This window comes from Lycium ferocissimum, chromosome 11 (genome assembly GCF_029784015.1).
Source record: "Lycium ferocissimum isolate CSIRO_LF1 chromosome 11, AGI_CSIRO_Lferr_CH_V1, whole genome shotgun sequence".
In the NCBI taxonomy this organism is placed as follows: domain Eukaryota; kingdom Viridiplantae; phylum Streptophyta; class Magnoliopsida; order Solanales; family Solanaceae; genus Lycium; species Lycium ferocissimum.
The window spans coordinates 40,593,619-40,614,150 of NC_081352.1; the positions used below are offsets into that span (position 1 = coordinate 40,593,619).

The following is a 20,532-nucleotide window of genomic DNA, read 5'->3' on the forward strand; positions in this document are numbered from 1 at the left end:
AGTACTCTCTCCATCTTGAGAAAGCGCGTTTCTTTTTGATCTTTCTTCCACTTCCTCCTCTGCATCAACCAAATCAAATTAGGTAATGTGATAATATGCATTACTTAGCAACCAACCAAGTTCAATTAGGTTTGTTTTTTCAACCTGTATTTTCGTAGTCTTTAGCATTGCCCCATAGGTTATCCCAGTATGATTCAGTTTTCTCAGAATCTTTCTTCTTCATCATTCTGATCTTAGCTTGTTCCTGCAATAACTTACATGTCATTCCAGCTTTCCAGCTAATTATAATGCTACAACTATTAATATTCTCATCATTTTGATTTTAGTTTGGGCCAGGAGTTCTTACCAATACTTTAGATTGTCGTTTTTCCCACCGTGTGCTCGCCTGCATCATTTAGTGTTTGGACATGATTCAGATGTGTAAAGTGAATTACAGAAAAGCAAACAATTATCTGAACTTTAACCACACAGAGCTTCATTATCAGAACAGGTTCCTAAAATGACTTGATAATTCAGCCGACTGTCAACTAAGTGTTTCCAAACCATAGTTTCATTGGCTAAGTATTTCTCTCATTTCCAACAACTCCAAATAAAAATAACAAAACTAATGGTTGTTTCAACGAATCAAAGAATAGAACAGTTACAGATATCATATGAAAATAATATTTCAATTTCACATAGGTAAGATGATATGAAAAGACATGCTTATGGATAACTCTCTTGACGAATTGGCTTTCCATCTTTTCAATATGAGGATTGAATTGATATATGCTCAGATAAATTCTTTTGAATAAATATTTAGCAAAATAAACATCTAATCAGGCATTTCACATGTAGATATCTTCTAGAGTTCTAGGTGTATCTTTTTTTTTTTTTTTTTGTCAAGCAGAGGTCTAGGTGTATCTCTCAAGCTTGAGTACTTCTATTGATCACGACCTAGCTGGTTCTTACTAAATATTCTTAGAGCATAGTTCAAACACTTTAATACACTAATCTCCTTTTCTCCAGTATCATTGCAACTGAAGCATTAGATATTTCTAGCTTCGGATCCAGCTCCAACTGCAACTACTTCCCAAAGTTCTTTAGATGTGGATCCCAAAAAACATACTAAAATAGAAAATAGATTCGCTCAAAGCCATTTCGTAAGCTGTAACTAAACTATGGACGTTTCAGGGTAAGAAATATCATGATAATATCAACTAGTGACTAAAGTCATGCTGACAAAATGAACCGACAAAAGAGACATAAAACGGAATTACGAATACCATTCTGAAAACATCAACGGCTCCACCGCCCATTCCTGAAAGCATGAAGGCGACCTGTTGACACATAAAATACACATGTTACACTCAATACCAAGCTAAAAAGGACAATAAACCAAATAAGGAATTTGAGAAAAGTCTAGAAGCAGATTAGTTTAGGTGATAAGGTCAATAGAAACTTGTTACTGCAAAAACTTAACCAAATATATGGATAATCTAGACGGATCACAGAATACCGTAACAACTTGTGAAGTCACCGAGCATTTTACTGCAGCAGAACCCTAAAGGAACATAAACTGGATTTGCTATGGACATGAAATTGCAAAGTTAAATGAGAAATGTAGCTCACATTTACTCTTTCTACTCTTCGCATTTCATCCTCGAGCAATGATAGCTGTGCAGCGGAAGTCCAATGTATACAATCAACTGGGCTGCAAAGAGAAAGTAGTAGTTTGACTTAGCAATATCTTTCTCTTACAAAATTTACGAGATGGAAATAGCAAAAGTACAAAATTTAAGGATCATAAAACAGACGAACAGTATTGGCAAATAAAACAGTGCTCCTAACTTCCAAGACATACGAAACAACGCAATGCTTTAGATAAGGATTAGTTAGATCTTCCATATTCGGTAAGAGACAACATTGTTGATTCTGCAGTCACTGAAAAGTCCAATTTAGTATGTACCAATTTTTTTCCAATGTCATCTGGCATAGATACATAAATCAAATTTCCTTTCCTCTCCTTTTTGAAAAAAGAAGCCTGATATAGCATAATAATCTTAGTTAAAACTAACAATGAAGATATGTCCATAACTTGAAGCAACTTATTATGTCAGTCTATCTTCTGAACAGACACTCTCCGTATGCTTTTGTCAAGAGCATAAGCTGCTAAAGCTCAAGTTTATTTGACCAGCTTATAACTACTTATGGAAGGCGAAGTTGGTAGTATAATCATTGTGATATAAAGGAGTTGTACATTTTGCCTTAGACTCTGTTGACTAAAGTCTACCCACACTTAGGATGTGCCACAACCATTCGATAGAAGAAGAATATGACATTTGAAACATGCCATAGTGGCATAACAAAATAAATGACGAAACAAGATGGCATAGGAGATGCATCACCTATGTAAGCCCCATTGCACTTTAAATTACGAAGCTGCAGTATCATTTTTGCAACTTTAGTTGCTTTGCGTGAGGATCATACCAAATTCAGATACTAGAAAGGAAATAATAACTATATGTCTATTCTTACTTGAAACTTGTCAGTACAGAATTACATTAGACCTTTAGCAGATTGGATATAGAAGTTCAAAACAATCAGCTACATCTATAAAGCTAGAACTTACCAGCTATCTATAGCTTGTTGAATAAAATCAGGGTGTCCACATTGATCATAAACTCTAGCTCTTCCATAGTCTTCCTCAATGCCAAACACTTTAGGGCAAACATTAGCACAATTTTTGCAGCCTGTGAAGAAAAGAGATGTGTTCTAAATAATACTTTTTTCCAAGAAGGTGCTGCCATTTTTTTTGTATTTCAATGATTTGACAAAACTTAACATAGTTCAACAAATTTAGGACAAAATAAGAACTGATATTGCAACACTTTGCACATAAACTACACAAATTCAAGCTGCTGTCATTAGTACAAATATGACCGTTAAGAATTCAGTATCAGGAAAAAGGAAACTGAACTTAAGCAAGATGAACAAACAAAACAGCTACTTGAAAGAGACAATTAGTAACATATATATATATATACATACAAACAAATAAAATGTGAGACATAATACCTATGCAGCTAAACTCGTCAACAAATACATGATCTTTCGGCGATGAATCACTCAGGAAAGGGTTGATTGCTGTGGCAGTATACCCATGGATCTCATCATAAACTCTCCTTTGCACAGGATCACTAAGAATCTAGAGCGCTATAATGATTAGCGAGTGATGAGCACGACAAATATATGCATTGTCAAATAGTCAAACACTCACCTCATAGACCTCATTGATAAACATGCAAAAATTTGTGGTCTCGGGATCATCACCACTCAAGTCTGGATGGCAAGATTTCATACAATTATAGTATGCCTTCTTTATTTGAGCAGATGTAGCATCAGGAAGCTGGCAACGTAATGGCCAATAAAACATTAAAGACATATCTTTTAGCATGACAAAAAAGAACACAAAAAGGCAAACAGGCAAGAGAATTGAAAAAGTTAGAGGCAAAATTATGCTAGAAATATGCATTTGCATGTCCTGGGGCGGATCAAGAGTGTGACATATGTTGTTCACATGAACCCAATAGCTTTCGCCCTCCTGTATATGTATTAAGAAATACACTAAATATCTACTATGAATATTTGATTATGAACTATTAACTTAAGATCATTGTAGGACCCACAAACTTCAAATCCTGTGCCTCTAGACTCCTGCAAATTGAGCTTCTTGATAAAGTACAAACAATTGACATTCTTTTGTTACTATAAACTAGTGGTATATCTTCCTTGAGAGTATTAATGAAGCACCTCAATTAGCAGTTAAAATTTAACCATTGATTCAAGGTTGGTTACTGGGAAATTTGTTGCAAGTAATCACAGAAACCAAAACTACAACATGAAAAGCAAAAAATAGTTTCAATTACCTTTTCCAAAACACATGCAGCAAACAAATGAGTAAAAATTTGATCTTTGAGAAGTTAATGACTGGACTTATACAAAAAGAAAGCTTTTTTTTTCCTTTCTAAAAACTTAATGATTGGCAAAAAGACAAGGATATAGTGAAAGTTGAGAAATAAAAAGTAAATTACCAAACCCAAAACAGCATAATAATCATCAGCAATTTCCTCAGATGCTGCAGAATCTTGATAAGCAACTTTAATTCTCCCTAATCCTTTCTTCCTTCCAGAATAACCCATTGAACTATAGTTCAACTTACTATAATTATTAGCCAAAAATTGCCCTTTACTTCTTGAAGAGAAACACTGAATTGGGTTTTGTAATTTTAGTGAATCTGTGCAAACAGGTGACAACAATTGAGCCATCTTTACAGCTTCCAAAAAAAAAAAAAAAAAAAAAATCAAGAACTGACTCAATAATGGATCAAAGATAAACAATAAAAAGGATGAAGAAATAATGGATTTGGGATATTTTTGTGTGTAAATTGAGGAATATATTAAAGTTTATGAGGAGGGAAAAATTTTGAAAGAAGAAAAATAATTAAGGAAAATGATGAGATGGCAAGTTGAGAACCATTTGTTTTCCAAGAATCTAGTGGAACCTTGTCCCCATGTGTGAAAGAATGAATCTTGTACGGTTTGGCGTAGGATGGAGCGTGATTGAATAAGCAATGACACGTGTCGTAACGTGGAGGATTTTACTTGCACGCTTCATCTGAAGTTCTTTGTCCTAATTAGAACAAGGTGAATAGTTGGGGGGGAAAAAATCTAGAACTAAGGTCAAGATTAAAAATACTACTTCTTCCTACTTACTATACTATACTAGTGGCATTTGCGTGTTAAATTCGGACCCAAATTATATTAAATTTTTAAATAAAAATAGCATTTAAAAATTAAATAATTAAAAGTCTTGAAACGGCGAAAGAAATTGAAAAGTTAAGGAAGTTATTTGTTTTTCTTACTCTAATCTTTCCTTATCCTTAAAAAATGTATGTTAATAAATGATGTATTTTTTCTAAATTTAATTTATTTTTTAAAGAAATCTACTTGTCCTAAATTATACAAAATGTTGATTATTTCATCTTTTGGCAATCCCATTTGTCATGATCCTTACTTACCCCTTCGTTGAAATTTGAAAATACCAATATTTGCCACCGTCTTCTTTTTAAGTATTTGACTCGGGGCGGATTTAGGATTTAAGGGTCGTGGTGCAACTAAAAGACAACTACATTTAATATTATCATTATCAAAATTGAAATGTTGAGCAGCAGGTTCAAACACAGGTCTCCTGCCGCTCAAGCCTTTAGGTTTCGTCTGGAAACCAAAGCATCAAGCTGTCGTATTAATTTTTAGGGTGCTTTTTTAACATTTATATTTATACTCAAATTTCATATATTTCTTATATAAATATACCCAGTGTACGTCAAGTTTAATGGATTCTGGAGCACCACTAAATTGCACATAGGTCCGCCCCTGATTTGACTTCGTCACATAAACTAGGAGGAGATTCACTAGGAGTAATGGAAGGACATAAAATTTTAAACTACAAATTCGAAAAAAAGGATTATGAGTTAGACGCGGGACAGCTAAAAGAATAGGCAGAATATGGAACTTCAAAAGGAATGAAGACATCTTTTGTTAGCAAAGTTTTACAAAAAATTTAAAAAGAACTCGAGCATTTAATCAAAGGTCCGTGATACTCACAAATCATTTGGATATAATCATATGTCTGATGGGGGACATATTGTATCTTCAAAAGGATTTACAAATAACTTAAACTATTTCACCATATCTTAAAGCTTTTTACTGGATAATATAGAATTTGTCACCACGTGGCACATAAGGAAGGAGCGGAATAGAAATTTGATTAAAAGGAATATTTACATATTAATGCAAATAAATTACTAATTATGCTACAAAATTTGGTGAACTATTTCCAAGCTCCTACTTCCAACAAGCCACACTAACTGCTTGGTTTCCCCTCGCGTAGAAAAGATAAAGTTGAATATTGATGGTAGTGTAAAGACAAAATCTTGAGATGATACTTTTGGAGGAATCTTTAGATATGATCGAGAAAAATGATTGATGGATTAATCAGATAAGGTGAAACCTATTTTAAGCTTCATTCTAGAATTATGGAGCATAAAAAGGAGCTAAAGGTAGCTAAAATATTGGGCTACGAAGAGTAAAGGTGGAAATAGACTACCCATTAGTTATCAAGCTTATTAAGGATGAGAACATACAATGTCGTCCTTTTAAGGCTATTATAGTTGAACGTTAACTAAATCTCTATTAAACACATCTTGAAAGCGGCGAATCAATGTGCTGACTTTACACAAGCATGATGAAGATTTGATGAACCGGGAAAGCACGCCCAAATATATGAAGTTTCTTCTCTTGACAAACTTAAATGGCTTTAAACATTTTGCCTTTTCCAATTTACCAAAAAAAATAGAAATCTACATAACTTGAGGGAGCTAAGGAGAGATTTTAGAAAGTTGAGGAGAAAATGCTTCAGAGATGCAGGTCTTTAGTTGCAAAAATTAGTTAGGTAACTTAACTCGTGAAAACAATAACAGAACTTTACTATCCGTTTGGCCATGAGAATTATTCACTTTTTTTCGGATTTTTTTTCACTTTTTTCAAAAATTAGTAGGCGGTTTGGCCATGAAAATCAAATATTTTTACTTTATTTAGAATTTTGAAGTTGGAATTGAAGTTGGAGTTGAACATGGAGTTGTGTTTAGTTATAGTTTTCCAAAGAATATTTGGTTGTTTCAATGTATTGAAATTTAAAAAAAGTGAAAATGGGGTTTTAGAGGTTTTCCAAATTCCAAATACATTTTCATGTCCAAACGCTGATTTTCAAATAAAGTGAAATAATTTTCCGGAAAAAAAATTGAAAAATTCTCATCGCCAAATGGGTGCTAGTGTTTGGCCATAAAAATTCCAAATAAAATTTGAAGTGGTATTTGAAATTTGAAAAACAACCAAAACTTTATTTTTCACTTTTTTCATTTTCTGATTTAGACCGTTACTTTTATTTTTCTGTTTCAAGTTTTTATTTTTATAAAAAGGACCCTCAAAGTGTTTTTATTTACAGCTATTTTTATAAAAGTTTTTCATAGTATTTATTTTTACAGCTACTTGGTTTAGTTCTTGTTGGGTTTTGTATGGAGTACAAGTGCAAGGTGGGATTGATGAGATAGTGTTTACACATCGGTTATGTTTATTAATTGTTTTAGATGGTCTGACTAGTTTTTAGAAATTAAGGGTATAAATTATTTTTTTGAAAAAAATATATCTCAACAGTCAAATATTATTTGCAAAACTATGGTTAAACACAACTTCAACTCCAATTTTTTTTTCGTATTTCTATGGCCAAACGCCTCCTTAGTTTGAGGAGAGCGCGTGATGATTTTGCTCGAAATTCAAACTTCAATCACACCACACTACCCCTAAAACCGAGTTAATTCCTTGGATGGTCATCCAATTTTAAGGAATTTTCTACAAAAGTCACTTTTGTTTCATTTAGGACGATAAGGTCACTCATGTATCACCACTTTCCCTAAAAAGTACCTAAACACCTCAAAAGCCTCCTTCTCTCCTAGTTGGCATGCCATGTCACTAAAGCCCCATTTTTTTTATTTTAATAATAGACATATTTAACTCATCAAACTCATTTAATCAAATTCATATTTTATATCCAATTAAATATGACCTGATTAAAAAGTTGCAAAAAAATCAAATCATACTTTCTATCAAGCCACTTTTTCAAATCTAAATTTTCTTTAAATCCCGATACATATATTTAAATTCAAATTCAAGTTTTTTTAAATAGCATATTTTTTCCACATTAAACAACATATTCTTTCCACATTAAAATAGAATTACACAGATAACACAAAGATTAGATTCGTATCGGTTTAACTTTTAAAAAATCTAATAAAATCGTATATTTTAAAAAATAAATCCAGTGCAAATTTTTCCTCTTTATTTTTAGTTATTTATTTTTATGTATGTAGTGTATAATTTTTGGCATCTCCATTCCATACCATCGAGATCTTTTTTTATTTCTTAATTTTCATTACTATAATACTTGTTTAAAATATTATATTTTTATTTTTTATTTTAAAATATTATATTATTAGTCTTATATGAAATATACTATATTCTTAATTTATTTCATGTAATGATATAGATATTCCGACTTGTCATGTTAATGTCTAGCAATATAAACTAAAGCTCTAAAGTAACTCAAATTCAATTTTTTAATTTTAATATTTATAGATATAAAGAATTCATCTTTTAATTCAAGGTCATTTAGATTACACGCTAGTTTGTTCCTTTATCGTTTTTAAACCGGCTCATATTTGATTGGATATAAAATATGAATTTAATGAAATGAGTTTGATGAGTTAAACAAGTCTATTATTTAAAAAATATGAGGCTCTAATGACGTGGCATGCCAACTAGGAGAGAATGAGACTTTGAGGTATTTAAATACTTTTAGAGGAAAGTAATAATACTTATTATCCAAAATAAAATAAAAGTAACTTTTGTAAGAAATTCTCTAAACTTGAATGACAATAACTCCCTAAAACCCCTTTCCTCCTTTGCAAACCAAACACCACCTAAAACAATACTACTACGGATCGATCGGTCGATGTGGAGCAATCGACAGCCGTCGATGCGGATAATATAAGGAGAAAAACATAGCAAAGGCAGCTGGATTCGTTGTCGTCTCGGGAATCGCGAAGAGCATTCTCAAAGCCCTTAACCCTTTCAACAATCCTAACAACCTCAATAGTAGTAATAAAACAAGTGAAGTAGTTGTCCAGTCAACTCAAACTCAGCCTCAAGTGCTTCAACAATGCCAGCCAGAACCTGAGCCCATCGTCTAGGTTATTTACTTATGAAATTTTTGGGGTGTTTATATTGACTTATTTTAAGTGTTTTTCTACTTTCATGGTATCTGAGGGAGATAAAAAGTGTTTTTAAGCAGTTACTTTTAAGCAAAGTAAGTACAAAAATAAGCTAAAAGCTAAAAGTTAGTTATCCCAATTGGTGGCTTTTAACTTTAAACTATTTTTAAAAAGTCAATCCAAACACCCCCATGTGTTCAATCTTTTTAACTTTTTTGCGTAATGTATTTGTTTTTGTGGCTTTTTTAGAAACCTAGTTGTTGCGTGGAGCGAAAAGAGAAGGAAGCTTTACCAAATGTAATAGAGATTGAACGAGGAGACACTCTTTGGGGACTCTCTAGAAAATATGGGTTACGCATTCGTGTTGCTCGTTGGTCTAATTTGATATGCTACTATTGCTATTTGGGAAGTTAAAAAGCAATTCATTCTTTGACTACGAAATTTTCGAACGATTTATTGATAACAACAACAACATAGCAGAGTAATCCCACAAGTGGGGGTCTAGGGAGAGTAGGATGTGCGCAGACCTTACCCTTACCTTTTTGAGAAAAACTCATTTATTGATATTTTGATTATTAAAATTGAGACATTTACTTAAAGATGAAGAAATCAATGTCATATTTTGAAAATTAGATGTTTTGATCTTTACACTCCAAACTCGTTATTCTTTTGGATAAATGGAGTATCTTGTTGAATATTGGTTTCTTGTTACGCACGAGAAAAACATCTAGAAAAAGTTTGCTCTTTTACACATTTAATGGCATGGAGGTACATTGAATGTATATTTGGATTTCAGTAGGTGTCAATTGAGGAAATTAAGGAGGCTAACGGGCTTGAAGGGGACACAATCTATGCTGGCAAGAAACTTGTAATACCCTAATGTGCTCCTTCTCATTGATTCTTGTCGTTGTATTATTGTTTTATCATGTGAGGTTGTTCTCTTCTTTTGTTAAACTATTTGTTAAGTTGTATTAGGCCAGAAACTTTTTTAGTTTGAAACCAAGGATATGGATGCCACTAGAGATGTGAGATTGGTTTGAGCTAATGTCAAATGAGGAAAATTTTAGCTGCAATGATGAACTTGTATCTTGACGCACTAAATTTTATCATCTAGAAGAAATGCTTCTTTACCAAATTCTCTTTTGGTTCGTTGCCCTTAGTCATTTCCTTTGTTTATTTGCATCTTCCATGTTATTATATTTGGTAGCAAATCAAACTTCCAATTTTATCTGCTGCAGAAGCAAGAGAAATGCAGAAAGCAACAAGAAAAAACTTTTTAATTCAAACGAATGCAACCAGAGAAACTGAACAGACAATGTAAACAGAAGGGAAAAGTAAAGGGGTTTTGATAATCACTCACAAGTGATAAATGACATGCCCCACCGAGTGAAGGCTGAACTCAGCATAACTCAATCTGACCAGGGACCAGTAAAGTAAATAATAAAAATAAGAGGACTGAACTGTAACTCTGGAACCTCTATTTAACCAATCCAACTCCTAAGAGCTCCGAACTACCAGTGCTGCATCCGGTAAAACTATTGCATGCTACAAGTTCCAAATCTTGCTAATCATCTTGCATATTCTTGCGGGGCTCTTATCTAATCATCTACACCTTTTCCTGCACGTGATTTTTTTGTTTTGTTTTGTGTGTGATGTAGTTAAAAGTTAATTCGAATGTCAACTACATTGAGGTGGATGGGATGGAAGAAATATGGATGTAAATCTTTCCTAATGTATGTAGGGTGTAAAGCTTCAAATCTACTGATCTCGCCCATCTAGGAAAGTCTATATTGCATTTGTTCTGCTTTACCATTTGATGCTTATTGAATCTTCACTAATAACAGATTATAAAAGTTAGCTCATATGATTTCATTACATTGATTCCAAAGTAAATCTAATTGCTTTGCTAGAGGAGCCTACAAAAGTGACAATAGGATGTTTCACCAGCAAGAAAAGTAATCGTTGTATGTCCTGATCTTTACCCTACTGTGATTTTTCTCTAACTCAAAAGGTCTGCATAAACATTTTTCACCATATTATCATTTTTCCACATGATGACATCTATGACAATGTTTTGAGCTAGTAATGGCATGTTCTGCCTGACTACTGCTAGTTTGTTGCATTGGGACCTGTCAACTTGTGAATATTATATTTGCAACATGTACAACAGAAACAATGAAAGCCCTTATTCAAAAAGAAAAGAACAAAATTTTAAAAAGATAGCTAGAGAAACAATGTAAACCTACGGTATCATGGTAATTAGACTATGAAGCAAAGGATATGTCTTCAATTTACCTCCCACTCTGTAATGGTGAAAGCTCATAAATAACTCATCATGGAGTTTGAGATCTTACTTGTCCGTGAAGTCTTTCCACATGCATCTGGTTCTCATCCATCATACTGCAGACTTCATTCTATTTGGTGCAAGTATGCCACATTTCGTTTTACCTCTAAATTTTTTTTTTATTTATTTTTTTTTTTTTTTTATGAAGCGAAGCACTAAAAAAAAAATTTTATGCTTGGTATGGTTCTTTTTAATAATGTGCTGGCTCCTATTTCCAGTGTTTTTGCTGTGGATTAATTGAATTTATAGCCTCTTAACTTTGTTGACTTAGTTAAGAATTGCTTAGTTGTAGGTATACATGATGATCTCGTATAGTCTGGAGATGAGAACTTAATGTGCTGAGTATCATGATTGTGTAAATTATGAGCAAGTCAAACTGGCATTTTCTTACGAAATGCATATACTTTTTAGAACAGCTTCCCCCCCCCCCCCCAACACACACACACACACACACACAAACACACTCCCGAGGCAAAACCCTTTACTTCCCATAGTATGGTTTTACTCCCGTATATTGACAGAAACAGCAAATTATAAAGTGCTGGACGTGTACACTGATCTTCGTTGTGGTTTGTCAATCACTCTAGAATCAGTAGTAATGTGAAAATGCAACTTACAATTTTGTAGTTTACCCATATTGAAAGTTAACTTGAGCTCTTTTTGTCTTTTTTCTTTTATTATCTCCTAGAACCTTTATGCAGCTCAAGAACTCATGAAATTCAGTTCTATTGAAGAAAAAAGTGATAGTGGAGTAATTTGTGTGATAAATTTTGGAACTTGCTCTAGTGCATTGCAAGCTTAGAACCAAACACGTGGATAGTGGAGTAGTTTATGTGATCATACTCAAGACTGGAATGTCCCTCTCTGCAGAAGTTAACTTTATCTTTTGGAGTTCTTAATTGGGGACCATAGTAGGAACACATTGGAAATTATAAACTCGAAAATGGGAGCTATAGGGTGGAGCATGACCCATCTCTTTGCAATATAAGAAGCGAAATTATTATAAAAAGGTTAACAAAAGTGAATTAGGATTGAGTTTCAAGCTTTCTTGTGGGCTACTCTTGAATTCATCCATAAGAGAAGGAAAATATCTAATCATTAAAGGAATACTTTTTTTAAGAATTCTATTATTTGAGATATGCTAAAGAGAACCCTATGTAGTTTATGATTTTGCATTCACCTACTTGCTTTTGAGAGGATAAAGAAGCCTAATGCTTAGCATCTTGCATACTATATTCCCTAAGCTATGGATTAGCCTTACTTTCTGGGTTGAGTTTATATTTTTTAACATGATCTGATAGGCCCTACTGTTTTTTCATGCTCCCTTGCAATCATTTTGAATCACAGGTCCTACTTGCAATGCTTATTGTCCTCAAGAATTATTAGGCCTTTTTTGTTAACTTAATAATTTGTGTTTACATAATTGGCGTTTATGTTGTGCAGAGCAAAATTCTGGGTTTTGATGGGAGTTTAGCGTTTTCTTTTTTGATTTAATTCTGTATTTACTATATTAAATTCACCCTGCAAAGTCTCAGATCAAATCTGATGTAGCCAACTAAGATGAGCTATCTAAAGTAACTTTCTGGCAAAGAAAGGTTAAATCTGACTCGCATTAAATCATAGTTTAAACCAGATATTGTTCCAAATGTAGACTAATCTTACTTTTATTCCAGACCCAGAGATTTGGTCTAGTGGTAAGAGCGTCACAAGTGATGTGTAGATTAGGTGCAAGTCACGGGTTTGAACTTTGAACCCTGCGCTGGTATTTAAGTGGATAAGAGTAGAGGGGCGAACGCCCACCTCCATCGAGTTTCAAACCGTGCACCACTGGTTCTTAGGGATTTCTTGGTTATCCAATAAAAAGGCTGAAGTGGTGAAAACACCCCTAAACTTAGCCCGTTTTCGTAACTTTAGTCCCTGAACTATTGACCCTCTTAAAAACACCCCTAATCTTGGCCAACTCAATTTAAATTCTCCGCCGTGCTAGGACACCTCAGCAACGTGAATCCATGCGCTGTTCACATGGCATTTTCTTGCTGTGCCATGTGGCAACATGGGGTGAATTTAAACTCAGTTTGCCAATATTAGGGGTGTTTTTAAGTGTGGTAATAGTTTGGGGACTAAAGTAATAATTCGAGCCAAGTTTAGGAGTGTTTTCACCACTTCAGCCCAATAAAAAAGAATCTTATTTTTATTGCAACTGTGCAGGAGCTTTTGCATCTTCCATGATGAGGTCAAGTGGTTTCTACAACAGAATGTCTTCCCTCTGTTTCATCAACTTGAATATATGATATATCCCTCTGCAGCCATTTCACTAGCTTACCACAAAGCTTTTCCAGATTATTGAAATCAACTTGTACATAGCACCTGGCATTAGCATGTGAAAGCAATCAAAAGTTCTCACCTTTTTTGCACTTTTTCTTCAATCTTCTTTTAATGGTGTTTAATTGTAGAGAAACGTGAAACTTCTGTTCTCAACCACAGCTTGAAAAAGCATGCCACCTAATACAATCTTTAAAGGAAATCAAGAATATCTAATTAACATCATGATCACGAGCTTTTATGAGCTAAAAGAATGTCCCCTATATCCCTAGTGATCTTCACTGGTTCATTAATCTCGAGACACAATCATGATTAGTAAAACCCCACTTTCTAATTGCATAAATTATTTTCCCTTAAACATCTCTCCTTCAAATCATACCTCTCTGCTCAAATAATGCAGAACGCTAAAGCGGCAGCAGCAGCCAAGAAGCAGAAGCTTAAGGGATGCAGTGCCTTGTGCTGCAGTTGTAGGCTGAGCGTTTCGTCATCTTCAGAAGAAGCTGAAAGTTCAAATTCTGATAGATATCCGACTATTTCAAGCCTAACACATGCAATGGTGCAAGAGAGGTTAGACAAGATGATTAGAGAAAGAGAAGAGGCGAAAAACGAAGAGAGGAGAAGGAGGAGGAGGGCGGAACGAGAGGAGAAGACTAAGTTTATAGTGATGATAGCTATGGAGAAATCATCTAATGATCCGAGAGAGGATTTTAGGGAGTCCATCGAACAGATGATAATGGCAAATAGGATTCATGATACGAAGGATTTAAGGCGACTTTTGAATTATTATGTGTCCATGAATGCTGAGGAATATCATGGTGTTATACTCGAAGTGTTCCATGAAGTTTGCAGCAATTTCTTCTTATCATGTAAACAACCTTTATATCAAGTATAGAACTTCGGTTTTCTATCAATTCTAATTCCCCCAATCACTATAAGAATGGCTTTAGTTAGCAGTGTGCAAAGTTCGGTTTTGCCGATAAATCGAAATGAAAATAATGCTATTGGTTAATCAGTATCAGGTGATCGGCTTAACGTACTTCAAACAGTTGTGTTATCTATTCGGTTATCGGTTCTTTGAGTTTGCTTAACGGTTAAACCGATTTCCCAATAAGGTCCTGTTAAACTTACCTTTTAGCCCTGATTATATAAAAGTGGCTTTAGTGGAAACTCTATTCCTAATTCCTATTTTCCATTTCTAAATTTCATTAGCTTGACTATAATAGACTAGATTGTTATAATTAAATAGATTTATAATTCATACTTTACCTGGAATTTTCTACTCAATGACTGGTCGTATTGTTATCTCTCCAACTAAAGGCAAGTGAAATCCACCCTATTATGTACTATCCGTTTAGTAGCACCAAATTTCCTAGTACAACCTCAACTAAACTAAAAGTAAAATCAAGGAAGGAACTTATTTCAGGTTGATGCTAAAAGGTTGTGGTTTTGCACTAATTGTTTGGTATGGAAACACATGCTAATGTGGGTCGAATGCAGTTAATTTGGAGAAACATATGGTTTTGCACTAGTTGCTTAGATATTACCATTATGGTAGAAGATACATAATAACAAATGGAAACATGAACGGAAAGGAAAAATTTCTAGAGGAGCAGGTAGCCATTAGCCCCTAGAAGACATTTTCTTATAGGTTAAATCGATAATCGAGTTGTTAAGAACCGGTAATCGATTAACCAATAATGAATATCTTACTGGTTCTGTTATCAATTTAGCAGCCTACGAGCCGTAATTGGAAACCAAACCAATAATATACAAATCAAGTCGAACAGATCAAAAAGAGTCTACTAAAGCATACTTGCCGAAGTTTAATTCAACTTGACCAACCCTTACCATATTTTAATTTGTTTTCTGTTTTCTGATGATTTGTTTAATTAACAAACTATATTAATAGAGTAAAAAACTCCTTTCTTCTTTATTATAATTTATACCTATATAACAAACTAAACAAAAGAAAATATTTTGACAGAGTTCAAACAATTTCGGCTACGTACTTGGTCCAAATTAGCCAACTTCTAAATGAACTAAGTTAATAATAAGGCAGATCATTAACTCATCCAAACTCGGATGAGTTGGGCAGGTCCTAATATCAAGGACCAATTTTACCAAGCTACAGAGAGACATTATTTTACTCATCGTCTGATATCCATCATCATATATTGGGTGCCAAACATGAAACATCCAACTCCCCAAAGCCAATTTGATAAAAATGTTTAAACAGCGTCAATTCAGTACCACAATAGGTAACCAATTAAGGTATTCATAACGTCTCTTGTAACACTAGATTGCTGATTCTACTTTGATTGCAACAAGAGAAAATGACCACAAAAAAAGAAAAGGATTGAGTTCATCAGATAGCCAAAATGAGGAACTAACACATCCTCATATACCAACTAATAGAGACTCTCCAAAATTTTCCTTAGAAGTGATACCGATATCGGTCTACAAAATGCATAAACATAAAATTGCTAGGGAGACAAACTGATCCAGAAGCTGGCTCTCAGCTTATCAGCTGATATTTGAGGACTTGTTAAGGATAACACCTTCATATTTGACCTGGAACCACTTCATTGCGTCATCCTTTGTGACCCTGTGCTGGATCCCGACTCGAGACTTGCACCTGCGGCGACGAGCAACACGGTATCCAGGACGCTCCAATACAACATAGAAATCCATACCATAAATACCAGTTGAAGGGTCATATCTGTAAAAGAGAAGAAAAAATAGAATGACAAAACTTCGGGATGAAAATTAATATATCAAATTATAAATGCAAAAATAGCACATGCATGACGAACTGCGGTTAATATGGTAAGATGCAGCAAGAGAATAATTATTAAAGAGAACTGTATCGAAAATCATTTCCTTAAACTACGTCTATTAAGTTTTATGCAATTTCCAACAAGAATTAACATAGTTTTCTTGTTAAGCACTGGAAAAGGTAGATCAGCAAAGTAATGCTAGCAGCAGCTAATTATGCAGATCGTGAAAGTTAAAACACAAGAAGATATGCTAGATGACATTCAGCTTACTTAATTCCAAGATCAATGTGCTCTTGAATACCAAACCCAAAGCAGCCGGTTTCACTGAAGTTCCTTCTCAACAACTCGTATTCCTTAACTTTCAATCCACTCTCAAGTAGCTGCATGGCTTTCTCCCCTCTGACAGTGACATAGCAAGCTATCTTTTCATTACGCCTGATTCCGAAGGACCGCACAGTATACCTCGCTGTTAATGAGAACCACACAAGCATGTGAGAAACAAAATAAGGTCTTCAGACAGGAAATCTGAGATAATTACAAAGTTCGTTAAATATACACAAGCAAATTACTCAAGCAAATCATTGGAAATTCCATTCTCCAGTCATTTTACCCATATCAATGTATGCACAAAAGCAGGAAATTCCATTCTCCAGTCAAATTTTCACAATCTCCCATATCAATGTATGCACTTAAAAGAACAATTTAAGTACTCACAAGAACATGCAACCAACACATCTGGTTGTTTGAGGTTTTAGTTCAGCAAACCATAAATCGGGAGTACCTCACATTTAATGGTTATCAAATCCTCAAACAATCTCAGTCCTCTCTAATCGCAAGAACTGTAACTGATAAAAATTAAGGCCAGATTTTAACGAAGTCACAGACCAGCAATATTGTTATCCAATTACCACAAACAAGCAGCTTATATATAAGCATTACTTCATGCATAAGACAAATGATCATCTATGTTGGCTTAAGACACACACTCACACACACACATATATATATATAAAAGAATTTCAATTTAAGAACTGAAAACAATTACATTCGCTGCTAAATATGCAAAAGCCCGGATCTAAATTTTAATAATCGAAAGTAAAATGTTGAATTAATCTAATCTTTTTGAAGTTTTGAATATTAATTTTTTAATCTAAAATGTTAAATTAATCTAATCGCATTAGTCTCGGAAAAGTGAAACATGACAACTACTTCGGGACGGAGGGAGTATAAAATATGTATATTTAATATATTTACACATATTGGTGGGCGGATATAAAGTGTAAAAATCCCTCAAATGCATCAGACAAAAGATCAGTGTGCATAGCTAATATTTCCAAGAACCAACAGTGTCCTATATATATATATACGTATATGGTCAATCAGCTAAAAATAATTACATTTGCGGGATATTATTTTGGTGGGCGGGTAAAAAAAATCCCATAAATGCGTAGAAGATTGAAAAGATTACCCTTGGAGAAAACAGGTGATTGGCCACTAAGTTGCTCCAACACCTTAACCATAAAAAAAAAGGGAAATACACCCAATCTTAGTCCAATCTCAAAAAAAAATCAGTTGATTTAATGAAAAAGGATTCACCTTTGCAGCTCTAGTGAGTCGATCTCCGCTTTCACCAACGGAGATGTTGAGGACAAGTTTCTGGACCTTAATGTCCCTCATTGGGTTGCTTAATTTCTTCTCTGAAGCCTGTTCTCATTATAACACAACAATGAAATATTTTTTAGTTTTCGTAGGATAATCACTAATTAGTTTCAGCTTGAAATGTCTAAAAAGAAGGCACTCCAAGAATTGAAGAAAGTCTTACAAAGCCAAAGTTAGAAACACAGTGAATTAGACAAAATTAAGAAATATTTTTTAGTTTTCAGCGTATACATAATAGTGATAATCATTATTAATATTGATGGAACAGAAATTGTAGAAAATACCATTGCTGGACGAAGTTGCAGCAGCAAGGAGGGTTGTTAGGGTACTGAAGATGAAGATGGTGGAAAAACCCTAATGCTATCTAACTTTTACAAATGATACGATTATGGGCCGCACCTTGTCTCGGGTCTGGGCCATTTTCAGAAATACTGTCACTTCTGGATATTAGTTTCGCGGATAGCCTATTTGCACAAACTATTTAAGGTGCACTGATTTTTATTGTATTATTTTTACAATTATAGCCGATTAAAGAAATTCATTGTCGTTATACTTATATGCTTGTCTAGATTTCTATCATTTTTTTCCTTTGGGGTGGTCTTTAATTTTTGTCCCTCAAATTGGTGGTCTTTAATTTTTGTCCTTCGCCTAATATCTCGAGGTTCTAGTTTCGAACCCTAGCTCTGTCAAAAAAAAAAAAAAAATTCGCAAGGCGTAATTTTGTTTTCAAATCAAAAAAAAAAAAAAAAAAAAAAAGGAATTTCGCAAGGCAAATTTAAGGCATAAGTGTATAATTATCTTGTACCCATGTTGGTTCGTATAACTATCAAATTGAGGGCTTTGTTAAGCTGTTGTTTAAGTATAGTGTAAAGATCCCAAAATTAAATGTTGGGATCAAGATAGTTATCTTCAATGCAGAGGACTAATATAGGATTATGGCAGATGATTGCAAACTAACACTTATATTAACTGGGCAGAGTTTGCATGCTTGATGGCAAACTTTCCTGCAAACTATGCCTTATCAGGTAGAGTTTGCTATGGCATAGTTTGCAGGCAAACTTTGCCCCATCAGGCATAATTTGCATGCAAACTATGCCTAGCTATTTTTTTTTAATTTTTGCCTGAGCAGGGATTCGAATCCGGAACCCTGAGATTTTAGGCGAAGGACAAAAATTAAAACTTTTATTTTGGTGGACAAAAATTAAAGACCACTCCAAAATTAGGGCATTACTGCGAATTGCCCGATTTTTATTAGCTTTCAGGCTTGGTCGCAGAAAGCCTACTTATGGACAACTTTTTACAACACAAGCCTCGCGCACACCAAGGGGTCATTCGCACAAATGGCCACTATTTCAGGGTGGTCTTTAATTTTTTCCCTTCGGCATTTTTGGCGTAGCATAATTTACGTTTAGCTTCACCATGTGTATCATAACATTCACAAGTTATGTCGGATAAGGCAAAACATTCAACACTCAATATAATCTAAAACACAACATAATTTTAGGCTTCACTCAACATATTTTACGTTTAACTTCAACATATGTATCATAAATCCACACAAGTTATGTTAGACGGAGCAAAGCTTTCAAAACTCAACATAATTTGAAAAATACTACAAAACTTATATCGCATAACTTAATTCCCACATAATTTATACCGAGCGAGGCAAAAAGTTCAATTTCCAAGATAAAAATGTTATAAAAATTATGACGAGCAACGCAGGTCGGAATATTTTCATTAAATAAATAACAGGGACAAAAATTAAAGACCACAGATATGGGGGTAAAAAAATTTCAAGCTCTTATTCATTTTTCACACCGATTGTCCTTCAAAGGCGATGGTCTTTAATTTTTGGCCTTCGCTTAAAAAATTAAGGCTTTGCGAAAATTTTGCCTTTTAAGACAGAGGTTTGTCTTAAGGCAGAATAAGCCTTAGGCATAGTTTGCCTTGCGAGAGATAGTTTTTTTATTTATTTTTTTTTAACACCTTTGGAATTCTATAAAAGTTAGGCCTTAATCTTAACTTTTGCCTGAATATGTGTAATCTTGCTACGAAATTCTGCCTTGCAAATTTTTTTAAACTGAGCCGGGTTCAAACCCAAAACCTCTAGATATTGAAGACGAAGAAAAAAAATTAAAGACCAGCAATTTTAGGGACAGAATTAAAGACCACCCCCGAATAAGTGCAATCACGCAAACTCCCCGCTCTTATTTGCACTTTGTCGACTGAGCCCAAATAATCAAAAGGCCCAAAAGATAATTCCCAATAAAATGACCCATTTGTGTCTCTTCAAACCCAGTTCTGTACACGGCTTTTAACTTCTCTTGTTCGAACAAAATCACCATCTCTTCTTCTTCGAACAAATCACATGAGATTAATCGTTAAACCATTTCTCACCAACAAATTGTTATCTAACCTCAATACAAACTAGTACTTGTTAATCGAACGAAGAGATCGGTTTTGTTAAAAAAAAAAATCTCTGTCATTTTACTTGGTTGAAGGTTTATGAGTTTACTGTTGTTTGTATAAAAAAATCGAGGTTAAATTTGATAAGTTTTTAAAAT

At 34.0% G+C, this 20,532-nt stretch overlaps 3 protein-coding genes across 3 annotated transcripts in view; 1 reads left to right on the top strand and 2 right to left on the bottom strand.

Annotated features, from left to right (window-relative positions):
• LOC132037102 (chaperone protein dnaJ C76, chloroplastic) overlaps window positions 1-4,528 on the bottom strand; it is a 5,360-nt gene extending 832 nt beyond the window's left edge. The window contains exons 1-9 of the mRNA XM_059427560.1: window positions 4,074-4,528; window positions 3,260-3,388; window positions 3,058-3,187; window positions 2,612-2,732; window positions 1,612-1,693; window positions 1,266-1,319; window positions 347-385; window positions 145-244; window positions 6-59 (exon numbers count right to left, since the gene is read on the bottom strand). Coding sequence (XP_059283543.1) covers window positions 6-59; window positions 145-244; window positions 347-385; window positions 1,266-1,319; window positions 1,612-1,693; window positions 2,612-2,732; window positions 3,058-3,187; window positions 3,260-3,388; window positions 4,074-4,307 — 943 coding nt within the window. The 5' untranslated portion in view covers window positions 4,308-4,528. The remainder of the gene's footprint in view (window positions 1-5; window positions 60-144; window positions 245-346; window positions 386-1,265; window positions 1,320-1,611; window positions 1,694-2,611; window positions 2,733-3,057; window positions 3,188-3,259; window positions 3,389-4,073) is intronic.
• Window positions 4,529-13,385: 8,857 nt separating this feature from the next.
• LOC132037114 (probable transcription repressor OFP9) lies at window positions 13,386-14,531 on the top strand. The gene has a single exon (XM_059427572.1). It carries the CDS (start codon window positions 13,927-13,929, stop codon window positions 14,422-14,424), a length of 498 nt encoding a protein of 165 aa, XP_059283555.1. The 5' UTR covers window positions 13,386-13,926; the 3' UTR covers window positions 14,425-14,531.
• Window positions 14,532-15,733: 1,202 nt separating this feature from the next.
• On the bottom strand, window positions 15,734-18,407 carry LOC132036781 (large ribosomal subunit protein uL5z-like). The gene is made up of 5 exons (XM_059427161.1): window positions 18,253-18,407; window positions 17,906-18,013; window positions 17,778-17,820; window positions 16,580-16,775; window positions 15,734-16,251 (listed from the first exon to the last, which is right to left on the bottom strand). The coding sequence occupies exons 1-5, from the start codon at window positions 18,253-18,255 to the stop codon at window positions 16,056-16,058; spliced, it is 546 nt and encodes a 181-aa protein (XP_059283144.1). The 5' UTR covers window positions 18,256-18,407; the 3' UTR covers window positions 15,734-16,055.
• Window positions 18,408-20,532: the final 2,125 nt, after the last annotated feature.

Bases quoted from the DNA above. Each gene is read 5' to 3' on its own strand.
- LOC132037114 (XM_059427572.1), top strand. From the start codon at position 13,927: ATGCAGAACGCTAAAGCGGCAGCAGCAGCCAAGAAGCAGAAGCTTAAG.
- LOC132036781 (XM_059427161.1), bottom strand. The intron at 17,821-17,905 runs GTGAATCCTTTT...TTTATGGTTAAG, and splicing joins GACTCACTAGAGCTGCAAAG to GTGTTGGAGCAACTTAGTGG. The intron at 16,252-16,579 runs GTAAGCTGAATG...TCTCTTTTACAG, and splicing joins CACATTGATCTTGGAATTAA to ATATGACCCTTCAACTGGTA.